This window comes from Marmota flaviventris, chromosome 11 (assembly GCF_047511675.1).
Source record: "Marmota flaviventris isolate mMarFla1 chromosome 11, mMarFla1.hap1, whole genome shotgun sequence".
Lineage (NCBI taxonomy): Eukaryota > Metazoa > Chordata > Mammalia > Rodentia > Sciuridae > Marmota > Marmota flaviventris.
The window spans coordinates 14,986,284-15,004,731 of record NC_092508.1 but is presented as its reverse complement, the minus strand read 5'-3'; the positions used below and the strand labels follow the sequence as shown (position 1 = coordinate 15,004,731).

Sequence of the window (18,448 nt, the reverse complement as noted above, 5' to 3'; positions counted from 1 at the left end):
CTCTGTTCAGATTATGTTACCCATTCAGCAAAAATAACCAAGAAATAGACCATCAAAGGAGGAGAACATCATTGCTACGTAAGTACAGTGAGAGGTGGACAGAGTCCAGTGAGAGTAAAAGCTATTTACTGAAATGAGGATGATTCAGAAATTCAATTAGATATATTATGAAATATTTCAAACCCATTAGGGTTGAAATAATATAAAAAGAGGGGAAAGAACATGGCGAATTTTTGCTGTTTTATTTTAAATGTTAAGAGCATACATTTATTCATATCAGTTCACTTACCTTCAGTATTCAAGTCTACATTCAAGAGAAGATGTGAGGTCCAGCTGTTGTAGGGCTGTCCCTCTTAGAGATGACAAAGGTCCTAAGTCCTTGGCATAATTGCTTTAGATCAGTGTATAAATCACCAACCGTCAGGGTCTTTTTCAGTGTAACATGGCTGATTATAATGTCAGTGAGGGTAGTGCCTATTCGATGTGTCTCCAGGGGTTTTATTTCCTTGCCTGCACAATGTACATGACAAGAAGTTTCTAAGCCCTTCCTTCCTGTGCATCCTGAGTGGATCCCCTACAAAGAGGATGAAAGATGCCCCGTGCTTGGAGCAAGGATTCCCTAGTAGCTCAGGGTCGCTCTCTTCCTCTCATACTTTTGCTTGGGGAGGGGTCCAGGACTCATTCCAGGAGATTCTCTTTGAAGATGTGATAGCCAGATTCATGATCTAGAAATAAGTGGGATGACGTAGTCATTAAGAGCAATACCCAACCCAGATCAAGAGGGGGATAGTGGTTGTCACAAAGGTAACCAGTTGGTCTTATGTATATCCCAGGGCCCTCAACATTTGCTTCATTATTTTTTTTTCTCTCTCTCTCTAGGGATTGAATGCAAGGACATTTTAACACTGAGCTACATCCCCAGTCCTTTTTATTTTTTTTATTTTGAGACAGGAACTCACTAAATTGCTGAGACTGGCCTCGATCCTCCTGCCTCAGCAGGAGATTATGTCACCAAGTCACTGGGATTACAGGCATGTGCCACTGGGCCCGGCTCACTTCATTATCTTCTTGATATCATTATATTAGACACCATTCTACAGATGACAAATTAAACCTGTGATAAACCAAATCCACAACTTTTCCACCCTTGGGGTGGGGACTCGATAGACCAAAGCGGTGAACTCTAAATTTATTCAGCTCAAGGACACCCTGTACACAGCCTTGGCAGGGTCAAGGATTCAGAATGATGACCATCGCTGGCATTGCCCTGTAGCTTGCAGGAGGAGTCATCCTTCATAATTTCTGGGAGGCAGTGAGGCAGTCTTAGATTCCCCCACATTTTCTGGTTGTCATGGATGACTTCAACCAGGAGGCCAACCACTTGGTGTGTAGGTGATGTTGCTGGCAGTCCTGAAGGAGTTGTCATCCTCCCAGTTCTCTGCCAATCCAAACATATTGGCGTGGACCCAGGCGGTAGGAATGACAGTCTTTTGACTCCATCTTCCCCAGCGGGCTCTATGACATGTTCAGCACCAAATCCTGCCTTTCATGATGGAGGGCTTTTGCTCCTGGAAAGTGGCGTTTGGATTCCTACTGACCATATTGTCTCTTGTCAGCCATGATGGTCCCATTGAACTTGCCATGGGCCGAATCATTTTTGAACACATGGTCTATTATTGAAGTCAAGGAAGGCGTCATTAAATGCTACAGTACCCACTTTGGAAGCAGCTTAGTAACTAGGTACTCTATCCAATCTGCACCTTTAGTGTTTGTCTTAACATTTTCAGAAGCAGATCTGAACTTGATAAAATTAAGCCTTGGAAAGAAAAGGAAAATATTGTGACTTAATTATTTTATTTTACTCACCAGCCATTTCTGCTCTAGTTATTTTGCCTATTTTTATAGAATGTGCATATATAAAGGTTAAGTCTTCAGTGATGTAAAGGGTTTGCTGTATAATTTCTTAACTTTGGTGCCTCGGGCAAGAGTAAAGGTGTATTAGTTTGAAATGACAATCAAGTTGGGCGCCGTGGGGCACTCCTGTAATCCCAGCAACTCAGGAAGGTGAGGCAGAAGGATCACAACTTAATGAGATCCTGTCTCAAATTAAAAAATAAAATGACTGGGGACATAATTTGGTGTTCAAGCACTCCTGGGCTCAATCCCCAGTACCAAAAACAAAACAAAACAAAAATAACGACGACTACAAAAAAATGACTCCCTTCTCCCAGGGATTCACAAATACACAAACCCACACCCATCCATACAAACCCACATCACACACACACACACACACACACACACACACACACACAGCAAAGGGGCTTTGAATTTGAAAAAGTAAAAGTAAAATAATGCCAGAGGTATGACTGGACATTCACCTTTAGAGGATAATAACTTTCCACAGTAGGTGGCAACCTGTACCCTCAAGAATGATCCCAAATAACCATCACAAAGAACTGCTTTACATTCATTCCCTAAGGCCAAATAGGAGAGCACAGAGCAGTGTAAATTCCTGGGAGTATAAAGGACTGGACACTGAGTAACTAGAAGCAGCAGCAAGTCCAGCAGGTCTGCAAAGTCTCTGTGGCGACAAGTCCTCTTCAAATGACGCCCACACTCCATCATGGTTCCGGTAGGCGGATCTCCAGCACTCCCTGTGCCCTGCAAGCTCTCCTCCTCCATGTCCTGCAGGCCTGGGGTACACGGGAAGAGCTGGACAGCACTGCAAAGAAATGAACACTGATACTCCCACCAATTTGCTTCCATTGGAGTCTGTATTTTCAGGCATTGCCAATAACATTTCAGAACACCCTTTAAGAATATGGGAGAGGTACATCAGGACCCACCTTTTTAAAAAACAAATTTAATAGTGCATGATAATTTCGCAGAGTCGTGGGCTTTGTGGCATATTTGCACAAGCACATGATTTAACCAGTTTCATTGCTCAGCACCCCCCCCCCCGCCTCCTCTTCCTTCACCTGCTGGTCCACCTTCCCTGTTCATGAGACCCTCCAGCTTCCACATATGAGAGAGGACGCTTGGCTTTCTCAATCTGGCTTAATTTGCTTAACATGATGTTCTCCAGTTCCATCCATTTTTCCCACAAATGGCATCATTTCATTCTTTTTTATGACTGAATAAAACCCCTTTGTTTATAGATACCATATTTCCTGTATCCATCCATCTGTTGACAGACACCTAGGCTGATTCCCAAATCGGGCTCTAGTGAATTGTGCTGCTGTAAACACAGGTATGCATGTGTCACTGTAGTATGCTGACCTCAGTTCTTTAGGACAAATACCAAAGAGTGGTCCAGCTGGTCATAGGGTGGCTCCATTCCTAGTTTTTTTAAGAGTCTCCATACTGGCCGTACTAATTTATATTTCTACCAATAGTGTACAGAGTTCCTTTTTTCAAGCGTCCCTGCCAGCATTTATTGTTATTTGTATTCCTAATGATGGCCAGTTTTACTGGAATGGGATGAAATCTCAGTGTAGTTCTGATTTGCATTTCCCTGATGGCTAAAGATGGTGAATGTCTTTTCATATATTTGTTGACCATCTGTACTTCTTTTGAGTAGTGTGGGACCCATCTTAGTGTCTGTTTTCTCTCCTTCTCATTGAGATATCATTCACCTACAATGACTGCCACCCTTTTAAAGTATGTGATTGAGTCTATTTTTGAAGCTGGACTTTTTAACTCTAGACCATTTTCTTCACCCTCACAAGAAACTCCCGTATACATTAGTACTCGTTTCTCCTCCCCCCCATGTTAAGCACCCACCCATTCACTTTCTGTTCCTCTGGATTTGCCTATTCTGCACACATCTTGTTGATGGAATTATATTATATGGGTCCTTTGGTATCTAACTTCTTTCACTTAGGATACTATCTTCAAGGTTTATCTGTGTTATAACACACACAAGTACATCATTGCTCTTTATGGTCAAATAATATTCTGTTGTAAGTATAGACCACATTTTGTTGATCCAGTCATTGGTTGATGGCTATTGGGGTTGTTGTTTGTTTTTTTTTTTGTTTTTTTTTTTTTTGCTACAGAGAAGAATGATTCTAAGAACTTCTGTGTACAATTTCTGTAAGAACATGTTTTCTGTTCTCTTGAGTGTATTATTCCCAGCAATGGAAGGGTTGCTGATCTGGTGTCTCCTTAACCAAATCACTGTATTAGCATCCTGGGAAGGAGACTGAGCTTAATTTGGGTAGATTAAGAAACAGGACAGGGAAAACTAACACAGAAGCTGTGGTCTTCAGGTTAAATGTCATTGTCTTCTAGTCTCCAATGGGTAAAGAATGATATAACTAGTTTCTGATTTTTTAAAAATAAACACAAGGAAGACTACGAATTCCAGTGGTTCACATTTCTCCACCAATAAGGGATGAGGGATTTCATACACCCCTGTTAGTTAACAGTGGATCTCAGACTCTGATTCCTCCATGATGGAGAGGCGGTGGGTGTACTCAGAAGAAGGAAGGGTGATTTCAGAGTTTATCAACATTGGTTAGGGAATGGATGTAATTTGAAAGGAGTCTCTTGGTGCTTTCTCCAATCCTGCAGAGGTTTTAGTGTCACTCCGTGGGGGAGGGGAACTCTGTGGGGGAGGGAAGACAGACAGACATCCAGCAACCTTCAGCATACACAAAAATGAATGTGCGGCTTTACTTTTTAAAAAAATCCTGCGGTGGCTTTACTAGCAATAATGTTTTTTCAAGGATCTTCTGTTTTCTAAACTTTGTAGATTTTATTTATACCAGTGTGAAAAGCAAAGTCCTGCTATTTGGAGATGTGTTAGACATGGTACAGTTGTCACTGTAGATCGTAATAACTAGAAAAAGGCCACCACGCTGAGAGATGTGCTATTTCTCTGCCAGCTCCTTGGGAGCCCCACCATCCAGGACAGCCCTCAGCTGGAAACTCCTCTATGACATGAAGATGTGTTTCCTAGTGACAGAGCTGGTTCCCTGGGGAGCCTTTTGTCTGCTTGGGACCAGCGCAGACTATGAAGAGGACCAGATTTTTGTCCACCTATGCATTTCATTTATCCTGCAATCAGGGTAGAAGTAAGAAAGCAGGTGACCGCCTTTTCACAGTGACCTACCAGGCCCCTGTGCCATCCCTCCCTCGGCACCACGCAGGGGGACCCAGTCAGTTGGCCGAAGGCATTAATGATCTATAATTACTTCCTGTGTTGCCCCTCGTGGGTTTCTGCTTTTATGGCCAGGCCTTTGGGACCTGAGCCCACAGGAGCATGATGGATGATGGAACTTAATTGGATCCCTCTAGGTAGGAGGGCCCGTCCACAATGTGGGGCGAAGTCCTCCGCCTAGGGCACGCCACCCTGAGTTAATCATTATACTCTTGAACTGAGAACTAAATGGAGAAATAGTTCTCTTCTGTCACAGCAATTTTTTTAAATAGACTTTTTTTTTATAGAACAGTTTTAGGTTCCTTCCCATATCCCCCTGCCCGCCCCCCTCCATCCACATCCCACACCACAGGGCTACATTTGTTATGATCGACGACCCTACATGACACCTGGTCACCCAAGTCCATGGTTTTCACTGTGGTTCACTCTCACTGTTATATATCCCATGGGTTTTGTCAAATGTGTGATGACACTTGTCCATCATCCCAGCCCCATACAAAATAGCTTCGTATTCACCCCCCACCGGACCCCTGCCAACTACTGATGCTCCTACGGCCTCCATAGTTTTGCCTATCCCAGAAGGTCGCTGGAGTAGGACTCATACAGCATGTAGCCTTCAGACTGCTTCTTTCACTTAGTTATAGGCATTTAAGTTTCATGCCTTTTCTTGGCTTTCCCACTCATTTCATTTTAGCCCAAATAACGGTTCCATTGCTTAAATGTGCCACAGTGTACGCTCCTTCCCCTGGATGAAGAACTTGGTTGCTTCCATGAATAGAACCGCTATAGACATTCACATGCAGTCTGTTCTCTCTCTCTCTCCTTCTCCCTCTCTCTTTTCATTTCTTTCTTTCTCACATAAATTTTTCAACTCATTTGGATAAATACCGAGAAGTGTAATTGCTGGAATATGTGGCGAGCATATGCTTGGTTTTGTAAAATGCTGCCAAATCTTCTTCCAAAGTGTCTTTACCGTTTTGCTTCCAACCAAAGTGAGGCTTCCCTTGCTTTGCATCCTCACCAGCAGTTGGTGGTGCCCGTGTTACGAATTTTGAACATTCTAATAAGTATGTGGCAGTATCTAACTATCATTTTAATTTGCAATTTCCTAATGACATATGGGGTTGAACAACTATAGTAAGGTTTTTAATCTCTTAGGCCAAACTTTTCAATTCTATCAGAACCAGCATCTCCTTTTTTTTTTTTTTTAGTATGATGATGCTCTTTTCTTGAATCAACAAAATTTGAAGAAACCAACTTACCTTTAGCTCATGTTTTAATTCATAGACTCTGTGAGAACAAAATTCTAATGTATCTTGTCCTTCATGGTGTGGACGAGTGGAGTGAGTAGAGACCTTCAAAAGGATCTGTCCTCATTCTAATTTTTTGAAATGGTCCTTGAAGATATAATGAAAGATCTCGAGATATGGAAATCATCCCGGATGATCTAGATGGGTCAAAACCAAAGACAGGCATCCTTATAGAGAAAGGCAGAGGGAAGTTGAGACAGGAGAGGCAGAGACAGATGTGAGGTAGCCACATGCCCCCAGAACCTGGAAGAGGCCACGAACGAGGTCTCCGGAACGAGTGTGGCCCTGCTGACCCCTTGATTCAGACTTCTGGCCTCCAGCCCTGGGCAAGCACTCACCTACCTTTCTTCTCCATGGAGTCGCCTGCTCTGGGCATTTATATAAACGCAGTCATACAATGTGCGGTCATTTGCGTCTGGATTTCTAAACTGAGAACAAGGAAGAGGAGTATTTATTATGAAGGAATTCCCCGTACATTCTAAATATATTGCAAAGTTCTTTTTCCTTTCTTGAAATCAACATCACAGGTAACGTGGCCTCACTACATATATAATTTTTAGAAAACAGTGTGTCTTATAATAAAAGTCACTTTTAAAGTAAGTAATTTGGGGACTTGTCTACACTGGGACATTTCCCAGCGTGAGAACCCTTGAGCCTTCCTGCCAGTCTGTGTCACCATGAGCATGCCACCTGCAAGAGCAGGGGCACACAGCAGCAGTGTTTGCACTGATGATCTGATTATCTCTAATGGTGAACAACTCCTGATAAAGTCCCAAATAAGCCAAAGTTGAATCTTCCCTCAGTTTGCACAAGCGGCGACAGTCTCGGAAATTCCAGCGTGTGTTCAAACCGTGTTCGAAGCCCGGCACTCTGTTCCACTCATCAACAGAATTAGGCTCTCACCTCAGAGGACTGGCTGCAGGTGGCTTTTCACCTCTGTGAGTGTCTGGCCACTCAAAAGTCACACGAAAACCAGTTTTCATAGAGCAGCACTGTCCTGTCATCAAAAGGCAGGTAGCACCGCCGTCGCCTCCCCTCTCCATGCCAGTGCAGCTTGTGGTTCCTGTGCCCAGGAGGAACCAAAATCTCTCCGGGTGTATGCATACTGTGTTATCTTTGTGTTATTATAACCAAAAAAAAAAAAAAAAACTAAAATAGTCAACTTAACAATACAAAAGGTTTATTTTGGCTTATGCCTGTCCTTATGCAGGACCAGTGGCTCAGCTCCTCTCAATCTAAAAGGCACTTTTACACCCCTGACCACCTCAGTTTCTTTTTTTCTCTTATTTGTGTAATTTCTTCCTGATTAACATTCTCCCTATACTTATAACGCTGTTCAACGTTCTTCCTTCTTTTTTATTTTTGGGTACTGGGAATTGAACCCAGGACTCTGGGCATTCTACTACTGAGGTACATCCCCAAACCTTTTTAAATTTTTAATTTTGAGAGTGGGTCTTGCTAAGTGGCAGAGGCTGGCCTCAGACTTACAATCCTCTTGCCTCAGCCTCCCAAGTGGCTGAGATTACAGGTGTGAACCACTGTAGTCGGCTTCAACCTTCTTCCATCTTCAAACAAAAAGGAAAATGCGTTTCAAATCTCTTTTCAGCTGACCTGGGTTGCACTTGGATTTTGCAATATTTTCTTATCTGACTCCCTCCCAACTCTCCCATGGGCATCGAGGGGATCTATTAGACACCCAGGGCACGGCAGGCCAGGCCAGGCCTCTGCCAGAGTCCCCTTTCCACAACATGGTGCCTTATCACCAGGCCCTGTCCAGAAATGTGTTCCTCTCATTTCAGGAAATCTTTGAGCCACTTCTTGAGATGTGATTGGGACATAATGAATTGCACATACTTCCCAGCTTTAGTGAGGTGTGATTCACACACTGTATAATTCAACATTTAAAGCATGTGATTCCGTCATTCTCAGTGTATTCACAAGGTTTGCTCATATTTAAAATGTCCAATTGGGCCCATTTTGGTTTGTGGGTCTACCCTGAGATCCTTTTCATAATCAAGCTATGTCACCCCCCACAGTCTCCTCAGGCTGGTTTGTACTTTCTTCTCCTCTCCATAGTAACAATTATTCCTATTTCTGTAACTAGAAAGTAGTTTGCATTTTCTAGATTTTTATAGAAATGGAATTAGTTAGTCTGTACTGTTTGTTGTTTTGTTTTAGTCTGGCTTCTTCCTTCAGTATAATTATTTTGAAAATGCATTTATGTTGTAAACACATGTCAATCGCCCATTATTTTCTTGTTGCCAAGTAGCATTCAATTGTATGATTACACCATAATTTATCTACTCCCCCATCAATGGAAGTTGGGTTGTTTCCAGTTTGGGACTTTTACAGAAAAGCTGCCAGGAAGATTCACGTGCAAGTCTTTATGGGACGTGTGTTTTCATTGCTCGTGGGTAAATGTCTAGCAACAGCTCACCTAGATCACATGATGAGTGTGTGCTTGACTTTTTAAGAAACTGCCCAGCTCTTCTCCAGCATGGGTGTACCAGTCTGCATTTCCTCCAATGGCGTAAGAGAGGTGGTGCACCACATCCTCAGCACCTTCTGATATGGCCAGTCTCTGATATGGTTCAGTCATCCCAGGAGATGTGTGGTGATATGCCCCCCATTCCACTTTCAGTACTTCTAACCTCCTGATAGTTCCCACTACATGCCCCCCACCATTACATCTCTCATGCTGTTCTTGCAATCCAGATACCTTGCTATTTGTCCTTCATCTTAACACTCAACCCCAGAGCCCCTGGCCCTCCTGGCTGAACCAAAATCTCTCTCAGTATATGCATACTGTATTATCTTTGTGTTACTATAACAAAAAAAAAAAAAAACTAAGATAGTCACCTGAAAAAGACAAAAGGTTTTTTTTGGCTTGGGCTTCTGGAGGTTTCAATCTGTGGTCAATTGGCTCCATTACTTCTGGGCCAGTGGTGAGGTAGTACATCATGGGGAGTGTACATGGTAGAGGAAGCTGCTCACCTCCTGGTGACCAAGAAAGAAGAAGGGGCCAGGGTCCCAATATCCCTTTCTAGGGCGTGCCCCCAGGGACCTACTTTGCTCTCACCAGGCCCCACCTCACAAAGGTTCCGTCACCCCCCAGTAGTGCCACAGGGTGAGGACCAAGCCTTCAACACATGGCCTTTGGGGGACATTCCAGATCCAAGTATAGCTTGTACCCAGAAAATTCTGTGGATAATTTTTTTCACAGCTGTTTTGCATTTTGATGAAATGCTCTGTGCAGCTGTTTTCCCCACCTAAGGATAACACAGGGTTTGACACCTGACAGGTTCACTGTCATCAGCGGCAATGGCAGAGACTGACTGAGCATCTCAGGAGTAGAGCTATTTCCCCAAAACTTAAAAAAATGTCACTCCGTTTTTTTCTTATTCAAAGAGAGCTAGCCATGCCTGGTGGTACATGCCTGTAATCCCAGCCACTCAAGAGGCTGAGGCAGGAGGATTGCATGTTTGAGGCCAGCCTGGGCAATTTAGTGAGACCCTGTCTCAAAAAAAAAAAAAAAAAAGATTTTTAGAAAGGGGCTGAAGATTTAGTCAGGGGTAGAACACCCCTGGATTCCATCCCCAATAGTGCTAAATAAATACATAAATAAACAAAATGAAGAGAGCTGTTGTTACAGTCATTGTTATTTGAAATTTACCAATCAGAAACAGTATGAAAGTCCTAGCAATGTTTTGAAATGAACTATTATCCTATTTTTTTAAAAACAACCTTCAAACATAGAAGGCAAACTATAAATGACATCAAAGGAACTCATGAACCTTAAAGAAATTAAAGTGGGTCTGAATAAGGGTTACCCAATCATTCTTCCCTTTTGGTTTTAAGTTTCCCTGCGTCTAAAGGTTTTATTTTCTATATTTAACTAGACTTAGGCTCTACGCCTACAATACTCTTCTAAATTGGTGGTAAGGAAGGGAAAGAGTTGAGACACACATTTCAGGCAGCTTTTGAGAATTTCTTGGACGTCAGAAATACGTGCACGATTTTCCACTCCGCAGAAGACAGGCCGTTGGAGGTGGCTGTACAGGCTCCCAGGAGGGAGGTGGAAACACAGAGTGAGCTGGTCTCCAGGACAGTCTTGCCTGGTAATGAGGGGTAGCAAAAAGGGTAAGTTTCCAAGTCCGGTTGGAAACCAGAGCTGTGGAATGCAGAGTAATGGTCCCTGTGGCTGGAAAGCCGCCCACCTGGCCTGCGGCGCACAGCAGTGGCTGGGGTTTGGTCACCAGGAGCACGGACACACAGCAGCGCCCCCTAGCGGGATCCTGCACCGCTAGGGTAATGCTCGGAATGAACAGACCATCTAAGATCAGCAGAGAGCAGCAGTGTGGGACTCCTTCCTAGAGCAATCTGGGCGAGCAGTCCCAGCTATTGTGAAATGGTCCTTCCTAGTGGTTTTGATAGCAAGGTAACTCCATCCATCACGTCTTCGTGGGATCAATGCAGTCACGGTCAGATGAGAAAGGTTATGATGTGGCCTGAGCCAGAGCACCAGGCAGAGCGCTGGAGCTCACCCTCGCTGGTGCACCCAAATCCCCTGGAGCCCTCAGAGTCTGCATTTAAGACAGACCCCCCCCCCCCCCCAGGTATAGGTGCCCTCAGGCCATGCACGGAATTCCTTAACTGAGTTGCTCTTCTCTCTCCAAGGGGAAATTGTGCTGAAAATGCTTACATCAAGTAAGCGAGACTATTGTTATAATAATCTTATGCATTTTTGGAGAGTGTGAATGTGAAATCTAGATTTTTATCTTCTGCTCACTTTATGTATTTATTATTTTTCCAGGACGGGTAATGGAATCCATGGACACTCTACCATTGAGCTACATGACCAGAAAAAAAAATAAATACACACACACACACACACACACACACACACACATATATATATATATATATATATATATATATATATATATATATATATTTTTTTTTTTTTTTTTTTTTTAATTTCAAGATAGGGTCTCCCTAAGTTGCCCAGGCTGGCCTCAAACTTGCAGTCCTTCTGTCTTGGCCTCGCATATGTATCACAGTGCCTAGCTCTCTTCCACTTAAAAAAAAAAAAAAAAAAAAAAGTTCAGGAAGGTAGAGTTCTTCCTTAATGGCCTCATGTAAAAATCATTTGAACAAACTCCAGATTGACTTGTCTTTACTCTAGGTTTGAAAATTCCCATGCCACTTATTTTACGGGTATTTCTGATTTCTGAATGAAGTTAAGTTCAATCCAGTATGTCAGCTACATTCACTAGGATGAACAGTGGCAATCAAAAAATGTTTAACTAGATGTTCCATAAGATCTATCACTTTTGTTGCTAAAGCTTGAAAACATGGTGCCTGATTTAAGCATTAGACTGTCTTTAACCAAGGACCACCCCCAAGTCGGAGGTACCATCTTGTGGTAATTTAAAGCATACTCTGAAGCCCAACTTCTGGATTCAGATTCCAGTTCCTGCAGAGTTCATTTGTGCCTGTGGACAGTCATGCAATAGTTTATTCATCTGTAATATGGAGCTACATTCTACAGGTGTTATTGGAATAAGTTAGCTAACACGGTTAAAATTCTTAAAACAGTGCTAGACATATATCCAAGCTATGAAAGTATTTTTTTAGATATGTGGTTAAAATAAATAATCTTTGCATTAATGTCCTATTTGGGTTGCTCAGTGGTCCTATGGAATCTAGAAGGCCTATCTCTTTTTAGCAGCTAAAATGTTATTCTACAAGACTTTCCCAATAAGGCTGATCAGAGAGAAGGGAGACTTCAGCCAACCAACTGGGAACCTCCAATAAAACTATGCCATTAAGAAATTAATTTATTTTCTGTATTTGATTGGACTCACCTCAGTCCTTTGGTTTTACAGTTGGTGATGTATGTTGGCCAAGTGACCAAGGATATATTGAAGTGGCCCCGTCCCTCCTCCCCTCCTGTTGTGAAACTGGAGAAGAGAGTGATTGCCGAATTTGGAATGCCATCTACCCATGCCATGGCGGCCACTGCCATCTCCTTCACGCTCCTTATCTCTACCATGGACAGATACCAGGTAAGGTGGCCTGATTCTCCTTCCCACCCCCTACCCAGGCCAGTGACACTGTACAATGAGGCAGCTAACAGAGGTACACTTCAGAATTTTCTCTTAAGTTTGCTTTGAAGAAGTTTGCTTAAGTTTGTGGGGTAAAGACTAATGGGAACTGAAACCTATTGGATGACAGCTTCCTCATAAATAAAGTGACCATATAATTTAGCATCCATTTTGTGCCCAAGAGTGCAAGTGGGCACCATTAATAACCACACCAGGACAACTGGCAAAACACAGCCATCCAGGCAGCGAGCATGCTTTGTCTTCTCCCAGGAACCATTTCCCGCGACTTGCCTGCCTGGGCAGACTTGAATCAGTGCTCTCATTCTCTGTTCACCAGACACAAAGAGTTTATGATCCTGTAAATGATCCTCCAGGGCAGAAATGATTCCACCAAATCCCTCTGCCAGACTCCCCAGGGCCTGGGGCTGAAAAGAGTCTGTGCTCAAATTACCCTCTGAGGATGCTTCTGCCTCTGCTTAGGGCGCAGCCATTAGAAGGAATGACTCCGATTATTTTAGAACTGTCTAAATGACAGGAGATTGATTAATCATGAAAACAGGAGAATGTCCCTTAATGTCTGCTTAGATCCCAATTAGAGTAAGACCTTTTAACAGTTATATTAAAACTCTAATGAAGGTTTATTTTTTTTGTCTTCTCCTACGTGAGATATATTGCTTTAATTTGTGTTTCATAAATGTTACCTTTTATCTATTGGAAATTTTATATTTCATGAAATCTAGCTGCCTTATAGATAAACGGCAGTATTGTTTCACCTTGCCCCCTTTACCTCTGAGAATCAGGGATCTTCCATACTGGGGGTTATGCAGAAATGGGAGTAACAGGATCCCCGCTGACCCTGCAGCCTTCTCCACCAGGCCACCTGGGTTTAGCACTATGTTCCTGAAGGGGAAAGGGACAATTGCATGTCTATTTAACTAGATATAATCATTTGTCATAACTTCCTCCAAGTGGGCAAGTGGGCATGACCTCCTCCAAGGTCATGCCAGGATCAAAAGATGTCTGAATTAACTGAGTACAGACTTCTGATCTATGTTGTACCCAATGCCAGCTGCCCCAGGAGGATGTGGTGGGCACCGGCCTCCCTGGGGCTGCTCGGAATCCAGAGAAGTCTGTGAGCACACTAATGTTACTTAGGGAAAAAAGAAGCCAGGACAGGCTGGCTGCAGGGACAGAACAAGGACAAAACAGTAAGAATTGGCCACTTATACACTCATTTTTAAAGCCACTTAGTCCTTCTGAAAAGTTCTTTTCAGCTCACGTGATATACTGGTTTTCATAAGGCCTGAAAACCCATGTATTGTGAATTTCCTTTCTATTTCTGGGGGGGGAGGATGGGGGGGTATACTGGGGGATTGAACTCAGGGGCACTCAATCACTGAGTCACATCCCCAGCCCTATTTTGTATTTTATTTAGAGACAGGGTCTCACCAAGAGCCACTGGGATTACAGGTGTGTACCACTGTGCCTGGCTTCTATTTAATTTTTAAAGATTAATATGCTATGAGAGTCTGTGTATCCCCCAAATGACCCGGTGTTAGCCAGATTCCTCTGGCTGTTCTGACTGAGGTTTAGCAAGGTCTGGACTACTGCCTGCCTGAATATCTGGACGCCTGTTGCTGGTTGGGCCTTTCAGACTATTTGCCTTGCTTCATGGTCAAATTGTGTAGTGCTCAAACTTTCACTTCAGAGTAGTTAAAAAATAAAAGTTATTCACTCCAGCCTGGCATGGTGGCTCACGCCTCTAATCCCAGTGACTCAGGAGACTAAGGCAGGAAGATCAGGCCAGCCTCAGCAAATTAGCAAGGCTCTAAGCAACTTAGTGAGATATTGCCTCAAAATTAAAAATAAAAAGGGCTGGGGATGTGGTTCAGAAAACACATAGATAGATAGATAGATCGATAGATAAATTTATTCTCTCCAGTTAAAATGCCAGCACAGTAGTTGTGACCATGAGTCTTAAAACCAAGTTCTATTCAGCATTATCCGCATGTTTATATGTAGAGAAACTTCCTAACCCTCTCTCCCTTCTGTTTCCCTGTGTTTAAAATGTCTTCAGATGGTTGGTTGCTGGTCTAGGCAATATGTGATTCACACCAGCAGTTGTGGCATAATGAATCCTGTTGCCACCTACAACATCAAATCACACATGTCCGAGCGTGATCTAATTTCCTTGTTTTCTGCTCCATTCCCCACAGTACCCTTTTGCTTTGGGACTGACGATGGCCGTGGTGTTCTCCGGCTTGGTGTGCCTCAGCAGGCTCTACACTGGGATGCACACGGTCCTGGTAAGGCGGCGTGGGCAGGTCTTGCCCTGATGGTTTCAGTGTGTTAGGGTGTTCCAGACACTGTTTAGGTATACAAGCATTTGCTACGTAATGATGTTTTTCATCAGATCAATGACTTGATAATTATGTTAAGGTGCAAGTCTGGTAATATTAATGACATATGAAGATGACATCATTGAGGCAGAGGTGGATTGGATCCTCAAGACTTTGAAGACCAGCTAGGATGGCTAGGATGGCTAGGAAGGCAAGGGGGACCCTGGTCATTTTTCCACATTGGTTTACTCCTGATGCAGCCAGCAACACAGAACAAACATCCAGAGTCAAGGACGCAGTCAAGGAGCAGTACAGTTCCCACTTAGGTCCTCATGAGATGGGCCTGAAATCCAGGAGCTTCCACTGCTCTTTGCAGGGTGAGCCCCCACTAGGTAGGACCTCTCGTCTTCCCATACTGTCCTAGGCAGGGAAGTGGGGGTGGGAGCAGGGAGACACATCTGCACTGGGAAGGTGGCCCATCCTTTCACTCTATTAGGAATTTTTCCAGGGCTGCTCCCATCAGCACAGTTAAATTAACTTGAGAATTCAAATGTCTAGTGCATCAGCCAGTCGCCTGGAAGTTCCAGAGCACAATGCTGGTCATGGTTTATCTCGGGGGCACTGTTTTGTCAACATCCTCAGTACAGGAAAACCTAAAAGAAACGGGCCCTTGCTTGTCCTGTGTATCTCAATGAAAAGCTTCAAGATGACATTAGCAAAAGATCTGGGAGGGGAAGGCCACCCCTGCCCAACTTCCCTGCGTCTCTCCCCCGGGCCAGGTGTGGGTTACCACAGGAAACACGGAAGAGGGGGTGAGCATGGGCAGCTGCAGGGGGAGGCAGTGGCAGCAGCTGGAGTCAGGGCCAGGCTGGGAGAGAGTGGGGAAGGAAGGTTAATGGGTGCCAACAACTCGGTAATCAACACAAATGACTTTAATATAGTATTTTTTAAAAATCAAGTGGAATACCAAATATATGCATGAGCAAAGTATTTAAACCAGGAGTAAAGACAAGATCTGCAAGATCTGACCTGTATTCTCACACTCCAGCCTCCCTAGCCTCCCCTCATCCAGGCCCCTGCTAGTTTGCCACTTGGGTGAAAGGGGAGCTCGGCTCCTGGAAACTCAGGAAGCAACCAAGGACGAGGCTTCTCACCAAGGCCTGCCCTTGCTGTCCCCATCCCATTGCATATGGTGGCTTCTGAGGCAAGGGGAGGAGGGGGCAGATCATTCTTAATCTGCTACACTACTGCTCTGCATGACATAGAGGTTCTCTCCAAACACGTTGGTGGACTTGCATATGGAATTAAGTAGAACTCTCCAGGTGGTTGGCGTTTAGCTGGGTCTGCTTTTGAATTTCCATAGGTTTCCGTAAAATATGATCTCGGGCACTCGGTTTAAAATGAAAACCAAGGTCAACACAAGCATGTGGAGCCACAAAAGGGAATAAAAAGCACACAAATCCACCGCCATAGAAATGCTGCTTCTTTGTTTTTCTTTTTAAAGCGGGTTGTGGAGATGGAGAAGCAGATATTTGTGGGGTGACAGATGCGCAGGAATGGGTACAGCCACTCTCTTTGGGGGAGGAGACTGAAACAGGGGCCGTGGCACTCCACCCCTGTCCTGTCCCTCTGTCGGGGCCCATGGCTTCTTTTACACTCATAATTTTGTTTCATAAAGATTTGGATCCTGACTGAACCTTGGGCCAGGATTCAGGCTACAGGACAAGAGTGTGGCTTGGGGACCAGTGGGACATGATGCCCAGCAGAGGAAGGGAATATTTGGTTGTAATAGTGGGATAGAGGTGGATTATAGGCTGCTTTATTCAGTAGCAACTTAATAACCTCCTGTGGGCCACAGGAGGCATTGAGCTATATCCAAGAGATGCTGAGGTCAACAAAGGCACCCCACCCTCCTGGGTCTCCAAGTCTATTTTGGGTGAAGGCAGATGTGTGAAGTGCTGCTAGCTTGATGTGATGAGGTCTGTCCTAAGCACAGAGCAACCGGATTGAGTCAGCTAAGATAATGCACCTCTTCCCTGGACTCCTTAATTTCCAGGTATTGCCATATATAATGCCCTCCACCCTTGCTGCCTGTTCAAGATCCCATGGAAAGCTCTCCAAAATACCTCTGGTGACATCTGATTATCTTTTTTCCTGGCTTCCTGACTCATTGTCTCTGGTGCTATTTGTAAAACCCACATTCACAGCAATATTATTTACAATAGTCCCAAAGTGGAAGAAACCCAAGAAACAAAATGTGACTCCTAAGTCCAGTGGGATATTATTCAGTCTTAACAAAGGAAGGAAATTCTAACATGAGCTACGATACGGATAAACCTTGGAGCAATCTTCTAAGTGAGGTCAACCAATCACAAAGGAGAGATGTGGTCTGGTTCACTGATAGGAAGAACCTAGAGCAGTCACGTCAGGAAGGAGAAGCAGGGATGGCGGGCTCCAGGGACTGAGGAAAGAGGGAATGGGAGTAACTATTTAGTGGACACAAGGTGTCCGATCTGCCAAAGAAGAAGCTCTCTGGAGATGGACAGTGAGGTTTGCTCAGCAATGTGATGCCACGCCATCCACTGTATACTTTGAAACTAATAAAATGTATACTTTTATTTAGAGTGAAGTGTATCTTCTTCACTTGAAACTTAGGCTCAGGAGGTAGGTCCTGAACTGTGGTGTTTTTTCACATCTTGATGCGCAGTTGGAATTGACAGCCATCCATCAGACTCATGATGAGAATCCTGCAGCACTGGGCCTGGGTGCACACCTGAGCAAAACTGGGTTGGAAGGTGGAAACAGCTGTGTGGCACCTACGTCAGGAACCCCACTGGCCTCTGATCACACCCGGCTCTGATGCTTGGCCTCTGAAGCTCAGCACTGAAGTGTCATAAAGTGGCTGCCTGCGTTTTCTACATGGTCCTCTGTGCGTAAGCACAAACTGCCATTCGTTGAGAGAAACAATTGGCTTATCTCACCTGGTACGATTACTCCTTGTCGGACATGAACACTTTGCTGTCAACCTCAAGGCTTTGCCGAAGGCTCCAACTGGACTCCTGGGCAGACCTGGGTGAAGCACATGGAGGCGTCACATTCCCCACAGGGGAACGCGTTGAAGTGACGGTCTAGTTTGCAGGGTCACTTTTTGGGTGTACAGGTTCCTGTTCTCTTGGAGAGCTCACAGAATTCAAGAAAGCTAGATCAAATCACTCCGCCTCAGGAAGGAGAAGAAGCAGGGTGGCTCTGAGGACTGTCCTTGTCTTCCCTTTGGAGTGCCACCAGTCACACGTCCTGGCTCCCATCTCCTCTCTCTAAGGTACGGAGGTGAAACTTTGGATGTGCCTGTCACTACCCTTTGGACCAGGTAGCCTTGTCAGACCCACAGGGTCACAGAGCAGAAAAGGGACCCTGGGAACCACCTTGGGGGTGCAAAGACAGTGAGTGTCCTGAGAACAGGAATGGCAGAGAGCCCCATCAATGCAGGAACATCAGGTGATCACATCTGCATGAATCAGGGCCATT

General features: G+C 44.3%; 1 protein-coding gene across 1 annotated transcript in view; it reads left to right on the top strand.

Moving 5' to 3' along the window:
• Sgpp2 (sphingosine-1-phosphate phosphatase 2) overlaps positions 1-18,448 on the top strand; it is a 106,301-nt gene that overhangs the window by 65,163 nt on the left and 22,690 nt on the right. The window contains exons 4-5 of the mRNA XM_027942029.1: positions 12,366-12,545; positions 14,801-14,890. Coding sequence (XP_027797830.1) covers positions 12,366-12,545; positions 14,801-14,890 — 270 coding nt within the window. The remainder of the gene's footprint in view (positions 1-12,365; positions 12,546-14,800; positions 14,891-18,448) is intronic.